This window comes from Cheilinus undulatus, linkage group 16 (assembly GCF_018320785.1).
Source record: "Cheilinus undulatus linkage group 16, ASM1832078v1, whole genome shotgun sequence".
Lineage (NCBI taxonomy): Eukaryota > Metazoa > Chordata > Actinopteri > Labriformes > Labridae > Cheilinus > Cheilinus undulatus.
Genome location: NC_054880.1, coordinates 20,983,072 through 20,997,726, shown reverse-complemented (window position 1 = coordinate 20,997,726; position 14,655 = coordinate 20,983,072). Strand labels below are relative to the sequence as shown.

Here is a 14,655-nt window from a genome sequence, read left to right as displayed (position 1 = left end):
GTGCACAAAGTGGCTTTTAAATACCAACTGCATAGTTTTAGCTTAACAAAGTCGTACAGATGTCACGCCCATGTACACATGTTGAAGAGAACATAATGTGCATTTACATCAGTACACACAGAAGGCTCTCATGCATCTACAGTTGGAGATGTTAATGAAGCTAGTGCCGTGCCGTGGAATTAGCTTAAACTGATCTCAAAGGTGTTTGGGTATCTTTTAAAATTCTATCATGATATTACCTGAAACCAAACCAAACACACATCAGAGCCGCTTTCTACTGCTGGTGCACCACTTCCTCTTTTGTGTGAAACAAAGAGAAGATAGATGTAAGGCTGAGCAGTGATACATTCTGCCAAGAAGCCCAAACAAACTAGGTCTGCTCTTAAGTCTAACTTTCTCTAACTCTCTAACGTGCACACACATAACAAAAGAAGCACATGTACTTTTTTTTTTTTCAATTCCGTTAGCTCCAAAGTTTTCCCCAGCCTCAACCTTCATAAAGTGAAATCTCTTTTGTAGCTGATATTCAAAAGAAAAGCTTCTTTGATCCAAAAAAATAAGACCTTGGAAGTGTCTCCGTGGAATCTCTGCACAAGAAAGTAACCTTTTTATTTTCTTGTGTCACAGTCAGCAGTATCGCTTGGAGGCTCTTTTGTGTGAAGTGCAAATAAAGCCGTCTGATCTTAATCTAATGTCTTGATCTCCCATCATTGAAAGAGGAACACCCACATGTTTTGCTTTGAGTTGTATCATCTATGAATATCCCTGAAGAAGAATTGATTGTTAGTTTTATTACCATGCTCTAACTTTTCTCCTCACTTCCTCTCCTCTTTCTTCTCTGTAATTCCTCCCTCCGCTCCATCCCTGCCCCTCTGCGCTCTCTTCTCATCTCTGTTTTCTCAGAGAGTGGTTCATGGAAGGACAATGGCTCAGTTGGCCCCTTCACCCCGTCCAGTAACAGCTCTTCAGGGGGCTACTGGAGCTGGTCTGCCCCAAGTGACCAGTCCAACCCTTCTACACCCTCTCCGCCACTCTCTGCCGACAGCTTCAAGCCCTTCCGTGTGCCCAGTCTGGGCGGTGTAGGACCTGGCCCTGCTGGACCTGAAGACCCCAGTCTAGATGATCAGGACGGCAGCAGCCTGCTCTTTGATGAGCCCATCCCTCGCAAGCGCAAGGTTAGAAGTGTGAAGCACATCTTAGAGTTAAAAGGAGAATTCATTTGAAAAGAGTCTTCAGTCAAGTAGTAATCAAACTGTTTCTACTACAAAACTAGAGCGCTTCCTTCTGGTCGCTTTAAGATTCAGCAACAGCATCTGCTAGAAGGAAAACAAACGTCAAACCTGAAGATTTTTTAGACAGATTGGATGAGATTTAAGACGTGTAGTATCTATATGATTTCCTAATCAGTAGGTGATTCTACACAGTGTGAGGGCATGCTCACGCCAGGGCTAGTTACCCTACACTACGCTGAAGCCAGTCAGTTAAAGGGGACATACTATGCAAAAATCACTTTTTCAGGCTTTTCTAACAAAAATATGTGCCTCTGGCCTGTCCACACTCCCCTCAAATTCCTAAAATATCCATTCTCTTCCACCCTCTCTTTCTCCTCCTTTTAGAAAATGCGTGCTTAAACAAGCTGTTCTCAGATTTTACCCTCATGATGTCACATGGGGGGTAAGCCCCGCCCCCAGGTTTGGTTGGCCCTCCCCACTTGGAAGAAAGTTCCACCCTCCTCTCCTGATCTTCCTCTCAGTTGACAGCTGAGATACTGGATAGCTCAGTGGGTTACCCTGCTGACTTAGATCTAGGAGATTGATGGGTTAAATCCCAGTCAGGTCCTTAACTTTGGACAAAAGTGTCTGTAACATTGTAACATCAGGAGTGCCACATCCATTTCCTGAGAGGGGTGTGGTCAGGGGCGGAGTCAGACAGGTAATTACCATTTAAAGCCACAGACACAGAAATGGCTCGTTCTGAAAGGGCTAAAACAGGGAGGTTTTTTACATGAAAAAATCCAATACGAGTGTTTTTTCAGCGACAAACTTCACAGGCATGTTTTGGGGACCTCTGAGAACATTATAAACTTGACTTAAAAGGGTAAAATATGTCCCCTTTAAACATGAGATTAAAGATATGAGGTTTTAGTTAAAGTGATCATCAAAATAACAGACTTATCCCATTGTGTGTATTGTTTTGAAACATGCTGTTTAAAGCATCAATGAATCTAACATTTTGACAACCATAACGTAATTTACAGTGAGGATTAAAGGCCAATGAGAAAACAGAAGCATTATTTTAAGCAACAGAAAAGGTGTATTATCTTTGAAAACAGTTGTCAAAGCAGTTTCTCTCAGGCTGAAAGTTGCAGTTGAAATTGTCAGCCACCACTTTTATTTTTTATAAGAACCTAATGTGCCCAAGCAGGCTCTAAACCATCACAGCAAAATAGATTTACATAGTTATGATTTAGTTGAATGTGGATGTGTCTTCGTCTTCGTGGTAACAGGCAGTTCTTTGTCTATAAAAAGGGTCAGAGCTGATGTGCTGTCAGAAGAACACAAGCTGCTTGGTTCCAGTGTTCCCTACATACTGTGATATCAAGCACCCGGGTTATGGATGGAGTTTGGACCTTGGTGACTGATTGGCAGGGACAAAAGTGGGACAGGAAAGGAAACACACCCCTTTTGCTCTAGTTGTGTTTCCTTTGTTGTCCAGATGTTTGGATCATAACACACGCAGTTTGGTTCTCACTCTTCATTTCTGCTCGTCTCATTTTCTCCACACGGCTGACAGCTCATCACATCCACAGCTCAGTGTCACTCTCATTATTTTTTCAGATGTATATTGCTGTGCTCTCTCTCCCTGCCTTTATCTCTCTCTCTCCTTATCAGCGCTCCTTCTCGCTAGTTTGTCGTTTGCTGTCAGCGTCTTCCATCCATCTCTCCCTTCCCTCGCTCTGCCTTTTTTTCTCAACTCAACAGTGCTTTCTCCCCCTTTCCCTTTGCTCTGTGTATGTGTGTGTCCTCCCCAGACATTCACCCTTCATAATTACTTCACATGCTGCCGCTCCACAACAGCAGTAATGATTTTAATGCCCGCTACAGCAAACATAAAGATCCAGCAGGCTCCGCGTCTCCTCTAAAAATCGATAAAGACTCTTGGGTTGGCTCCACATCGGCTCTCTGCTCTGTATTAATTGGGGGCTTATCACAAGGAGCAGGAGAAAGGAGGGTTATGGATGAAGAATTAAAAGGGGATAAAGAAAAACTGAGACAAATATGTAATTGTAAATGACTTAAAACAAAAAAAACCTACATGCTATATCTTAGATGCAGGGGGTTCACATTAAATTATCTACTCTCTCCTCTTGGCAAGACAATAGCATTTAGAGCTCACCATTTAATTAACTGTGAAATGCTTCTATAAAGGGAAAAAACACACACACATGCTGCCACACAGAACAGGCCTTTTGTTACCCAAACACCAAACAATGCACGGGGGACAGATGATTGTTGTGTGTGTCTGCATTTCTGAAAGGAAGGAAAAAACAATAAACAGCACGTTGTCAAAACTAAATCAGCCCCCTCAACAATAGTTTGATAGGCAGGACTATAAGAGCATTTACAAAGGCTCAGAGCTCAGGGGCAGCAGGGCAGGGGGCATTTATTCCTATGCAAAAATAGACTCTCTATGAGGCCAGTGGTGTAATTAAAAGAGAAATATTTACTGTAAATCAGCCTCACTCAGCTCTAAGATATTCTAAGAGTAGAAGCCTCCATTTAAAGATGTTACAGTGCAGCTAGGGTCCATTTTGCATTTTTCTACTAAATAAAACATGATGAATTCAATATGAAGACGTTTGCTTCCCTTGTTGAGAGGAGTCTTTACCCATCTTAAATATTAAAGTTCATTTTAAGTGTCAGTCAGTTTCTGTTTGTCCAGTTTTCCTTTTTTTCTCATTAACTTTTTGCCCCACCTATCTATCGTATCAATTTCTGTCTATCACAGGGATAAAATTGTTACCGATTTCACTGATAACTTTGATAAAATGTATCTACAATTAATATGCAATTCAAATTTTAATTATTATTAAAACTATTTGTGATGACCACGCTCACTGTCTGTCAGAGTTTAAATCACAGACTAACAAGAACGTCCAAGGAATATTTCCGCAATAGGTGAATCAATTCATAAACTTAAGGCGCATCAGCATTATGTACCTGATTTTACCAAAATGAGGTACCTTTGACTGTCAGCAAGAGGATTAAAAAAGAAAACAATAAACTCCAACTGTGGGAGTAGTATTATCTGATCAGAAAGGCCAGAAAAGCACTGTGAAATCCTGTAAGAAGTCTATTAATATTTTTTATCTAGTGTTGAAATCTGTGTCAAAAGAATGAGCAGACTTAAACTGACCGACTGTTAAATTATAATCCATTCAAGGTCAGCTCATGATGTGTGCAAATGTAACATCAGCAAAACAAAAAATCAGCTTTTTATTAAAAGCTCAAATAAATACAGCCATGAGAAGAAACAATTATTTAAATTTTTTCAGCGATAAAAAATGATATAAGGGACAGAATCATTACCTTTTTAACTCAAGCGTTTTTTTGTCTTAATCCTTAGATTAAATACTTTTAGGTATTAGTCACATTTTAGTCAGTTCTACCCTTTACAGTTAAAGCCAACGGAAACTCAAAACCATTTTAGTCCAGTTTTAGTCAATTAAAAGTTTTTAGATTGAAAACTAAACTTACTGTTCATCAGGGTTTTAATCATCAAAATCTGTTTTACAAGACTCTGTTTCTGATATCTTATTTTAAAAACAGAGGATATTTTGGCTGTGAAAATCTGCCTATACTTTTGGAAATATTGGTCACACAAACAAATAAGTTAGTAGAGTTTTGGACTGGACTAACAGATTTACTTTAGCAGAAGCCTTTTGCTTCGATCATCATCATTGCTTACACCTTAAAGTGTGTTTTAAGGACTGAAATTTGCTTCTTTGGTCACTCTAAAACGTTAAATTGTGTGTTTTAAGCACTGAAGTTTTTAGTCTGAACTACCTTTAAATACACATATCAATTACGGCATTGCCTGAAATAATTTTTCAAAAATTTGATATTGGTAAAAAAAATCCTATATTGTGCATCCCAATATTTTTTTAATATCAGAATGATTTTTTTTCTTCATGACTTTTTGAAGTAATCCCCTCACTTACACATGTTTGAGTTTTGTTGAAGATTTTGATATTAATTATAACAACACTGATAATCATGATAACTGAGATTTTATCTCACCATAATCATGATATCAAATTTTAATATCCGTACATCTCTATTCTATAAAACACATTTTGTGCACTATGGGTGTCTTATTACTGCACCTTAAGTGAATACTGTTCATGGCAGTTAAGTTCTGTTGCACTTTTTTTTTTTTTTTTTTTTTTTTTTGAGAGAGAGAGGGAGACCCTTAATGTTCAGGCAAAGTGGGAAATATTTCACTTTCAAACAGGATTTGTAAGTTTAAAGTTTTGTCTTGATACCAGATTTTTTTAATTTGAAGCATTAATTGTAAAAAATACAAATGACATCAATATGTTTCAATACCATGTCAACAAAGATCAAAGACCTATGTAACCAATTAGGGTAATATCCTGTTTTAATCACCAGAACTGTTAAGACGAGGTCTTCATCAAACATTTCTAATGTTAAAAATGTGAAAATTGTACATATTTGCTGCCCTCAAATCAAAATTGACCACTACAGCTCTTATCTTCTATCTGACCAGCTTTGAGTTAAAGGATGATGGTCTTTTCAAACCTATTAGATGTTTTAAAAATGTAGATTGTATGAGGGGTTGAAAATGTGCTGAAATATCAGAAAATTTGACAACCGTACTAGCTTATGTAGGAAAGGTTGCATTGAATTTGATAACGATAGATTTCATGGGAACAACATGTGCCAGTGCATCTTGCAGGCCTGAAACTGACCTCTTAAAACCTCCCAGCAGGAGAGAAACTAAGTCCCGGTTACACTTACAAATTATTATGCCTGTCCTGTGAGTTATGTCGTCACTTAAAAGGCAAAAAAGACTCTTTTATCTGACTGATAATGAGGGAGAAGTTTAAATCATGTACTTTCACAAACCCTGGAGCAAAATACTACCCCTCTACTTCTCTCAGTGTGAAATGACTAAGTAACTTTGAGTGTAAGGCAGTGTTGTAGTCGAGTTACCAAACCTTGTGTCTGAGCCGAGTCCCAAGTCCCTAGTGTTCATGTCTGAGTTGAGTACTCCTTACCTGAGTCCCCATTACCTGTTCAAGTCCTAGATGAGTCCCCAGTACCTAAAACCTAGAGCCAAATTAAATTAAATTATCAATTATTCTTAAGCCATTCCAGCTTTACAGGTAGTTACGTTGATGTGTTTTATTAATGTATGAATTTCTTCACCTTTTTATTCTAAAAGGCAAGAGGAGCTGTTACACTCTTCATTGATAATATTAGTTATATTAACTGGATTATTTGTGTATTTAGCGTGGGGAAAATGAGACATGTTTTTACCTGCACTCATGCTTTACATCTATCTTATACTAAATATTCCTCCTTTAAAATGACTAGATTTATTCAGACTTTTTACTAACATTTGAACGCATCATTAAAAGGTCTTCATTTCACCCCCCCTTCGTTACTGCAAAGTCTGAGCTGTCTTTAAAAATATAATTTACCATCTGTTACCTTGTTTAGCTCACTAATCAGCGTTATCTCACCGATGTTAATGCAGATTTCAACATTGGATTGATATTTCCAACTAACGGGACTCATTTCAAGGTTTCAGAGTTTTTATCACTCTCTCCAAGACTTAGGAGGATTACTGTACAGCAGCAACAGCAGCTAATATGATGAGTCTGAGCAGCTGATGGAGATTTTCCACGATTCATAGGTAGGCTGGCTGCATTTTAGTTTAATTTTTTGTAAAGATTACCGTGGGAATACAGAGAAGAGCCACAGGTTTTAAATACCTATCAGCTCCTCTCTCTGTCACCCAGGCTCGCCTGCTCCTCCTCCTCTCTCCTCTGGTTGTTTTCACAGACAGCAGGTTAGACTCAAGTGAACGCGCATGCAGGTGAACGCACACCGGGCGCTGTGTGAACACTGATCAGTTATTAGGGGTTTTCGCACACAAAAACAACAAATATTACAGAATGAAATAGTCTTCAGCAAAAACAGTGTGAGTCCTCCTCTTCGTCCTCGGGGCCTGACGCCGCTAAAGCTCGAGTCAGAGTCCAAGTCATCAGCCCTCGAGTCCAAGTCGAGTCACGAGTCCTCCAAATCAGGACTTGAGTCGGACTTGAGTACTACAAGATTGGTGTAAGGAACGGTGGGCTGCACACTTCAGTGTGTTTATTCACTTGTTGTGATTTTTTTCTTTTTTACTAAATGAAGCTGATCACAACTACATGATTTTCTCCTTAACAATCCCATGCCTTACATAAACAAGAAACCGTGTCTGAGGTTCTCTGCTTTTCTGTGCGTGTCTCCTATAGAACTCCATGAAGGTGATGTTCAAGTGCCTGTGGAAGAACTGTGGCAAGGTGCTGAGTACCGCTGCTGGCATCCAGAGACACATCCGTACCATCCACCTGGGGTAAGACACCAACATACATTCACCGCAGATGTAACTAAGACAACTTTAAACCTCTAAAACAACACGGCTAGTTCCTGTGTTAGGCTTGATCTTCAAAACAGCTGGTGCTAAGATAATGAACAACTGGTGAGGAAACACTTAATGCTCAGGGTGAGTGAAAGGACAATGAACGAGGCAGAGAACAATGGGATGTGATTAATCACAATTTAAACCGTGTGACATTCAGATCATCTGAGGCCACAGATGAGATGTTCTGATTCCAAGACAGAAATAACAAATGTTTTAAATGAATCATCAGATGTTTGTAGCATCAAAGAAGTAGTCTAAAAATAAAGTTGTGTTTCATTTCTAACATGGATGTGTCACGGTAACCAGTTTTAAAGTTAAGAAGCAGGGATTTCAGGTTATTTTTTTCTTCTAATCTTTTAGCATTTGTTGTTCACAAGCTTTTCTCTGGTAGAGGGATTACAAAGGTTCTATATTGGTACTACTAGTATCTCCTGATTTAAACGTTTGGCATCCCAAGGAAGGATAAATGATGTTGGGCTATCTCTACTGTAAAAGGGATTCTGTAATGTGTTTTTCTATGTTGTGACTTAATCCCCGTCTTTGTGTTCCTCTCTTTTCAGTCGTAACTGTGACTCAGACTGCAGTGATGGTGAAGAGGACTTCTACTACACGGAGATCAAGCTCAACACAGACTCAGTGGCTGACGGGCTGAGCAGCCTGTCCCCCGTGTCCCCATCTCTCCTCTCTCCCCCTCCTCCTCCCCCCTCTCCCCTCCCATCCCTCAACCAGCTGGCAGACTCCAACAGACCCCCGCAGTCCTCTGACACCAAGGAGCCTCACGCTGGGGGCAGCACCCCGCTCAGCCGCTCTGCGCCCAGCGCACTCTACCTCATCCACACGGACCACGCTTACCAGGTGAGCAGGATGTATAGGAGTGTGTGTATTTACACATACTTTAACACACACGGACTCCCATGTCAAGATCGATGAACAGTCAACACAAACTCAAGTGATCAATACACTCTGTTAATCAATATACACACTTCTCATGCCTCACTTGCACACAAACACACAAGTTCCAGATATACTATACTATGAGGCCCCTAATTACCCTGAAGAAGAGTCACAGTGTTTATGAAAAAATACAAATGATGGCACTGCAGGCCATGTACTTCTCTCAGCTAGCAGCTGTGCTAACCTGTGCTAATTGGTTTTGGCTTGAATAATGACACAATCCAACAATTTTTAATTATTTATATGAATTATGATATCAGTTTTCTCTTTCTCTTCATGATTTACCAGCAGTATAAGTTATACATGTTTAATTAAAGCTCTACTGTTAATAACGGAAGCTAACGAAGAAGCAGCTTAAAGCACATCTAAAGGATCATTTACGCTCTACTTTTGGAACAGATACAAACATAATTTTCTTTTTTTTTTTTTTTTATGATTCTTAAAAACACAGCAATCACTGAGAAGCCTTGGCTTTGATAATACATGTTGCACGGTGGATGCTGTAAGAGTACAACTGATCCATTTAGGTTTTAAGTAATTCTGTTTTAAACTTTGACCTCAGGCCACGGCTCCAGTTTCGATCCCGTCCAGCAGCAGTAACTCGACCAGCTCGGCCTCTACCAGCTTCACTCCCACCAACAGCTCCAGCTTCAGCATCTCCTGGCAGTCTCCACCCGTCACCTTCACCGGGAGCACGGTGAGAAAACTGTAACACCCAGTTGTCATTATCAGCCACATGCACATCGGTTCTTATCGTCTCCAATCATGTGTCCTCTCCAGGTGTCTCCCAGTAAAAGCCAGGGTTTCAACGAGCAGCGCTCTCAAACCATTGCCGTCCTCTCATCTCCTCCCAGAGCCACCACCGCTCTCAGGTAGTCATCTTTAGCGCTCACTGGGTCTTATCTGACATTTTCTTTGTTGATTTAATTAAAGGCAGATCCAATCAAGAGCACATATCTGATGTTACCAAGAACTGTTTCTGAAGTGATTTTCTGATTGAACCAGACCTCCTCAAGTGACATCACCTAACATGATAGAAGAAGAAACATGACATGAGTCTACAAGTTTGAAAACAGTGCATTAAAATGAGTGAACAGTTTTGCAGCATTTTTTATCATAAGTTCTAAAAAGTTTAACCCTAAATTCTGTCATTGAAGATTCCCTTTTGATATTTTTTACCTCTTAACTGGCACAAGTATACCAGAATAAAATGCAAAACATGCACCATAATAGCAGCCCCCACCATCTTACAATCCTTATTATTTGTTGCAGGCAGTTGCTGCACTGCTCAAAACATGCTGGGATACAGTGCCACTTTTTAAGCAACTTTCTCTCTCAGTAGATTATAATCCTTCATTTCAAGGAAACTGTGATGCACTGTTTGGTAAATAAACCATATGGAGTGTTGGCTTGATGAAGACAAAAAATGGCCAGTGGAGGGGCAGTGCAACTCACCCTGGATACTGGGGTTATCTAACAACTGTTTTCAGAGGTTCAGGCTTCTTACAAATCTTTGACTTAACAATCTCAGTAATTTTTGACTGTAAACACTTGAATTTTTTTATGTTTTGAATGTCAAAATTAGCAAATCAAACCTCAAAATGCAGAGTTCAATATCTCGTAAATAAACAGCTTCATGATCTCATTTTTTCCCAAAATAATTCAAAGTTTTTCCCCAAAAATAAACAGATCCTCTTTTTCTATCTTTTAGGGTGTCGCCTCATGCCGCATCATACATTATGTTTCTAATCATACTTTTAAAAATATATGCACATCTAATTTTGTCAAAATCAGAGCATTTGTTTTGATACAATAGTTGACATGTAGAAAGTCAAAAAGCATTGTATTGTGTAAAAAAGAAAGTTGTAACCACTTCTCCTGTGTGCCTCTCTTCAGCACAGCAAGATAGTTTAGAAGGATACTTCCTGAGTTCATGATCACATGACAAAACCTATTTACTGTTGCCTAGATACAAGGGTTGTGTCAGTTTACCCACTGGCTTATCTTATCACACTCTCCCCTACACATTTTTGAGTTTTGTTGTTGATCTCTGTCCTTTCTCTGCAGTCGGAAGGTGCGTGGTGAAGGGAAAAAGTGCCGCAAGGTTTACGGCATGGAGAACCGAGATATGTGGTGCACTGCCTGCCGCTGGAAAAAGGCCTGCCAGAGATTCACCGACTGAGCACTCTCCTGTTAGATCACGGCGCACCGCGCCAACAGGCACTGCAGCCGAAAGCGGGGAGGGGCGTTGTTTTGCATGCATTTGATTTTCTTCGGCTCAAAAATCCCAACTGTCTGTCAAGCTCCGGCTCTGTCCCTGTGGATGCCCCTCCCCTTGAGCTCCACTGAACCATTCCAGGCGTGGAAGGAACCAAAGGACAGCGGAGTCAACTTTTACAATGCCGTCTGGGATTCCCACTACTGCCTCGCCATTCCCATATTTCCCAGCTTTGGGAAACCCCAGTGCAGCTATATAGTGTAAAAAAAAAAGATCTAAAGAGTTCTGTTTTTTTATGTTAAGTTCAGTGTTGCATCTTTCTATGTTTTGTAAAGCTCTGGTTTTTAGACGGAAAGTCAAAGAAGGGGTCCAGACAAAAAGGCCAAAAGCTTTTTTTTGTGTTTAATTACAAGAAAATAAACTTTTTTTTTATCCAAAAGAAAAACGGGCCTCTTGCTCCTCCTGCAGTTTTTGAACAACATTATGAAAAAGCATGGAGGTACAAGTCCCAGTTTTTGTTCTTCCTTCAACACGGATCATCTCTTGTTCCATTTCTGGACTATTTTAGGTGATTTTTTTATCACCAGTATTTCACAGCCTCTCCCCGTTTTACACCTGCTCCTCGTTCTGACTGCGTCGAGGGAAAGAACGGCAGAAGTGATGCTAAGAAAGAGAGAGAGGAATAGAGACACACAAGGTTAACGATCAATGCAAAAAAGACACAAATTACAGTCAGGGATAGCAGATGGACCATACCAGATTTATCACAAACAAAGCAAACAAACACAGGTATGACCACACAATCAAATCAGAAGACAGGAACTGTTTTCTATCTCGCTTTTTTTATCCTGTTTGATTCGTTCAGTTTGTTTTATCAGGGATGTGATTCTACAGAAAGCAAAAACCAGCAGCTCAAACTGTGCACAGCACTAACTCAACAACCTTCATTACACATGACAACTTTGCAACCAAAAACTTCTTAATCTTCTTTCTGTTTTTTGTAAAGTGCCATGTTTACTGTTCTTGGTGTAGTTTTTATTTTCTCCTCTCTTTATGAACCGAGACTGTTTACATACCACCTGCTTCAGAAAGTGTGTTCAAACCTCTCTGGAAGAATGAAGTCAGCTGAGTGAAAGGCCATAAAACGATAAACATGTTTCACCCAATACAGAGAGAGACAGACCGCCCTCCTCCTCAAGCAACTTTTACACCTTTCAAAGGGAACAAAATATCTGTTTACGTTCGCCACAGAGGAGGAGGGCTGAAAACCAAAAGTGAGACATTTGTACTGTACGTAAGGGAGCACTTACATGAGTTAAAGATGATTCTTTCCTTCGATAGCCCTCTTTATGTCCAGCTTTAGCGGCCATAAGAGGAAGTAACAGCAAATTCTTGGTTTAATATTTGCTCCAAGGGCAGAATAAGTTCAACGCACTTGATTAGGTCACTCCTTTGTTGTATCACGTGCACCGCACGCTTAATTCACTTGGCAACATGCGAGTGAAGCTTTGACGCCGACTTTGATAAAAGTCCTTGTGATCAGCATGTAACTTTGTTACTGATGAGGTCAAAAACGCAGTTATCTGATTTTTGTTTGAATGTGTTCCTTTGAATTCTGGCCTCCTTTTTGGCGCAAAGGCTGGAAACAAAATCACAAAGCCAAATAGTTTACAGATGTTTTCTTTCTTACTGATTAATGGACCAACTTTTTTTGTCACCTGAAGCTCCAGAAACAGCCTGTTAAAGTGAGACATATTCTGTATTTACAGTCTGCTTCAATTAAATTTTTTGTTCTGTTACACATTCAACTCCAAAGTTAGTCTAACCCAACACCAGCTAATAAACTCACACACTCGCTTATCATACACAAAACTTTAGCACCTGAAAATACTAGCTTTGTTATTTTTGTTTAATTGTTTTGGTCTGTTTCTGTATATATGTAGTTCTTGTATTCTCTCTTATAAGCTCCATGGTAACGGCCAGCTAGCTCAGTCGTTATGTTCACCACCTTATGAACAAGACAGGTTCAGCTTTGGTGTTACGTGAGGAAATAATGTACCGTTCAACCTGTCCAGCTATTATTTGAAAGATAGGGATAGCCTTAAAGTCACTCTTAAAAAAATCATTGTGCTTCTTCTATGTCATTTCATATTTGTTTCAGAAAGAAAGATTTAGAATATCTCAACTTTTGCCATCGTATTATGTGAACGTATTATTGTTTAAAAAAGACAGATCTATACACGTAAAGAAGAAACATTGATTTGGCTGTTTTTTATTTTTTCATATATATACAAATATATATGTATGAGTATATACTGTTTATTGATTTTGTTTTCATGTTCTGCTGATGGATTTTGTACTTTATTGTTACTGTAGGAGGGAGTGAGGAATAATTCTCACACAAGCCAAGCTTGTTTTGCTCTTTCAGTGGAAGTGACCCGCACGCTCCGGCCTCCAGCTCCTTCACGTCACGCTCCCCGCTGCTCCCCGCTAAGCGCTCCAGCACCACAGTTGATTAAAACCTTTATCTTATTTCCAATTCTCCTCTCTCTGTGTCACGTAGGCCCACTTGCAATTAGTTTGATTGACATCTGGGTGTGTTTGTGCGCATGTTTGCGGACACACGCTCCTGTGAGTGAACGTGAAGGAGCCTCGGGCAAAGTGTGCAGGGCTGCCACTGAAACTCGGTGCTCTGCCCACCCCCTCCCCTCCAAGCATTTCTCTTGCTCTGCTAAAGGAGTTCTTATCAACGGCCTGTGGCAGTTCCCCGTCGGGGTGTGCCCATGTTGGCGAGGAAACACATTTTGAGTTTTTGTTGTTCCAGACTTCAGTGGCTGGATGTGGCCGATGTTTTCTTTTCAACTCCATGCACTTCCCACTGCCCTTTCTCCATCTTTGTGGTGCTTCATGTGTGTTCTGACTGTCTCCTCCATTGGTGTGTTTGGAAAAATCTGGCAGCCAATCAGATTGTAGAGGGCTCTGTCCAGGAACAAGTCCCAGCAGACCGTTCAGCAGCATTGGTAAGAGTGAATCTTTAGAACGGCAGCATCCCCAGGCAGCTAAGTCCCCTCATAGTCCATCAGCTGGTGCCTTTAAACGGCATTTGTTTCAACATGCTTATTCCAGTTCAAATAAGCAAATCTAAAACTTCTGAAGGATAACTGCTGCCATTTGTTAAACATGTCTCGTAGGTCAGTGAGGTCTGGGATTTGTTCGTGTACCGTGCCCTGGCCCGTCTGATCATCTTGGTCCCATTCACTGCCAATGGCACAGAGATGACTCTAGCAGTAAGAGGCGCTCATAGACACTCAGTCCAGGTCTCCTCTGGCATACTGTACATGCTGGTGCTGCAGCCTCGGTGGGGGAGAAATGGAGGTGCTATATTCCCATGCAGTGCTGTTTCTCCCATATGTGTCATTTTGAGTCCATTTTGTACACATTGTTATGCTGTAGAACATGAAAATAAAAACACCCTGCCTCAAGTCAACCAAGTGTCCAGACACAAGTTAGTGAGTGGGTCCCACAGGAAAAACACGCCTTCAATCTGACCTTTTTTCTGATGATGTTTGTTTCTGGTGACTGTGTTGCTCGTTTCAATCAGATTTTTTTTTTTGTTTTTGTTTCATTAGATTAATACCTAAAATTTTATGCTCATGCATCAAAGGATGGGTGCCCTTAGAGGAAATACATCCTCACTTTTTATTTACTTCTACTTTAAGTACATTTTGGTTGTTTTCTTGAGATCTTAACTGATTTATCTGGCTCTC

General features: G+C 40.3%; 1 protein-coding gene across 2 annotated transcripts in view; it reads left to right on the top strand.

Annotated features, from left to right (window-relative positions):
• znf704 (zinc finger protein 704) overlaps positions 1-14,375 on the top strand; it is a 74,236-nt gene extending 59,861 nt beyond the window's left edge. For both annotated transcript variants that reach the window (XM_041809357.1, XM_041809356.1), the window contains exons 4-9: positions 904-1,175; positions 7,547-7,647; positions 8,277-8,571; positions 9,233-9,367; positions 9,451-9,542; positions 10,738-14,375. In XM_041809357.1, the coding sequence (XP_041665291.1) occupies positions 904-1,175; positions 7,547-7,647; positions 8,277-8,571; positions 9,233-9,367; positions 9,451-9,542; positions 10,738-10,852 (1,010 nt within the window). In that variant the 3' untranslated portion in view covers positions 10,853-14,375. The remainder of the gene's footprint in view (positions 1-903; positions 1,176-7,546; positions 7,648-8,276; positions 8,572-9,232; positions 9,368-9,450; positions 9,543-10,737) is intronic.
• Positions 14,376-14,655: the final 280 nt, after the last annotated feature.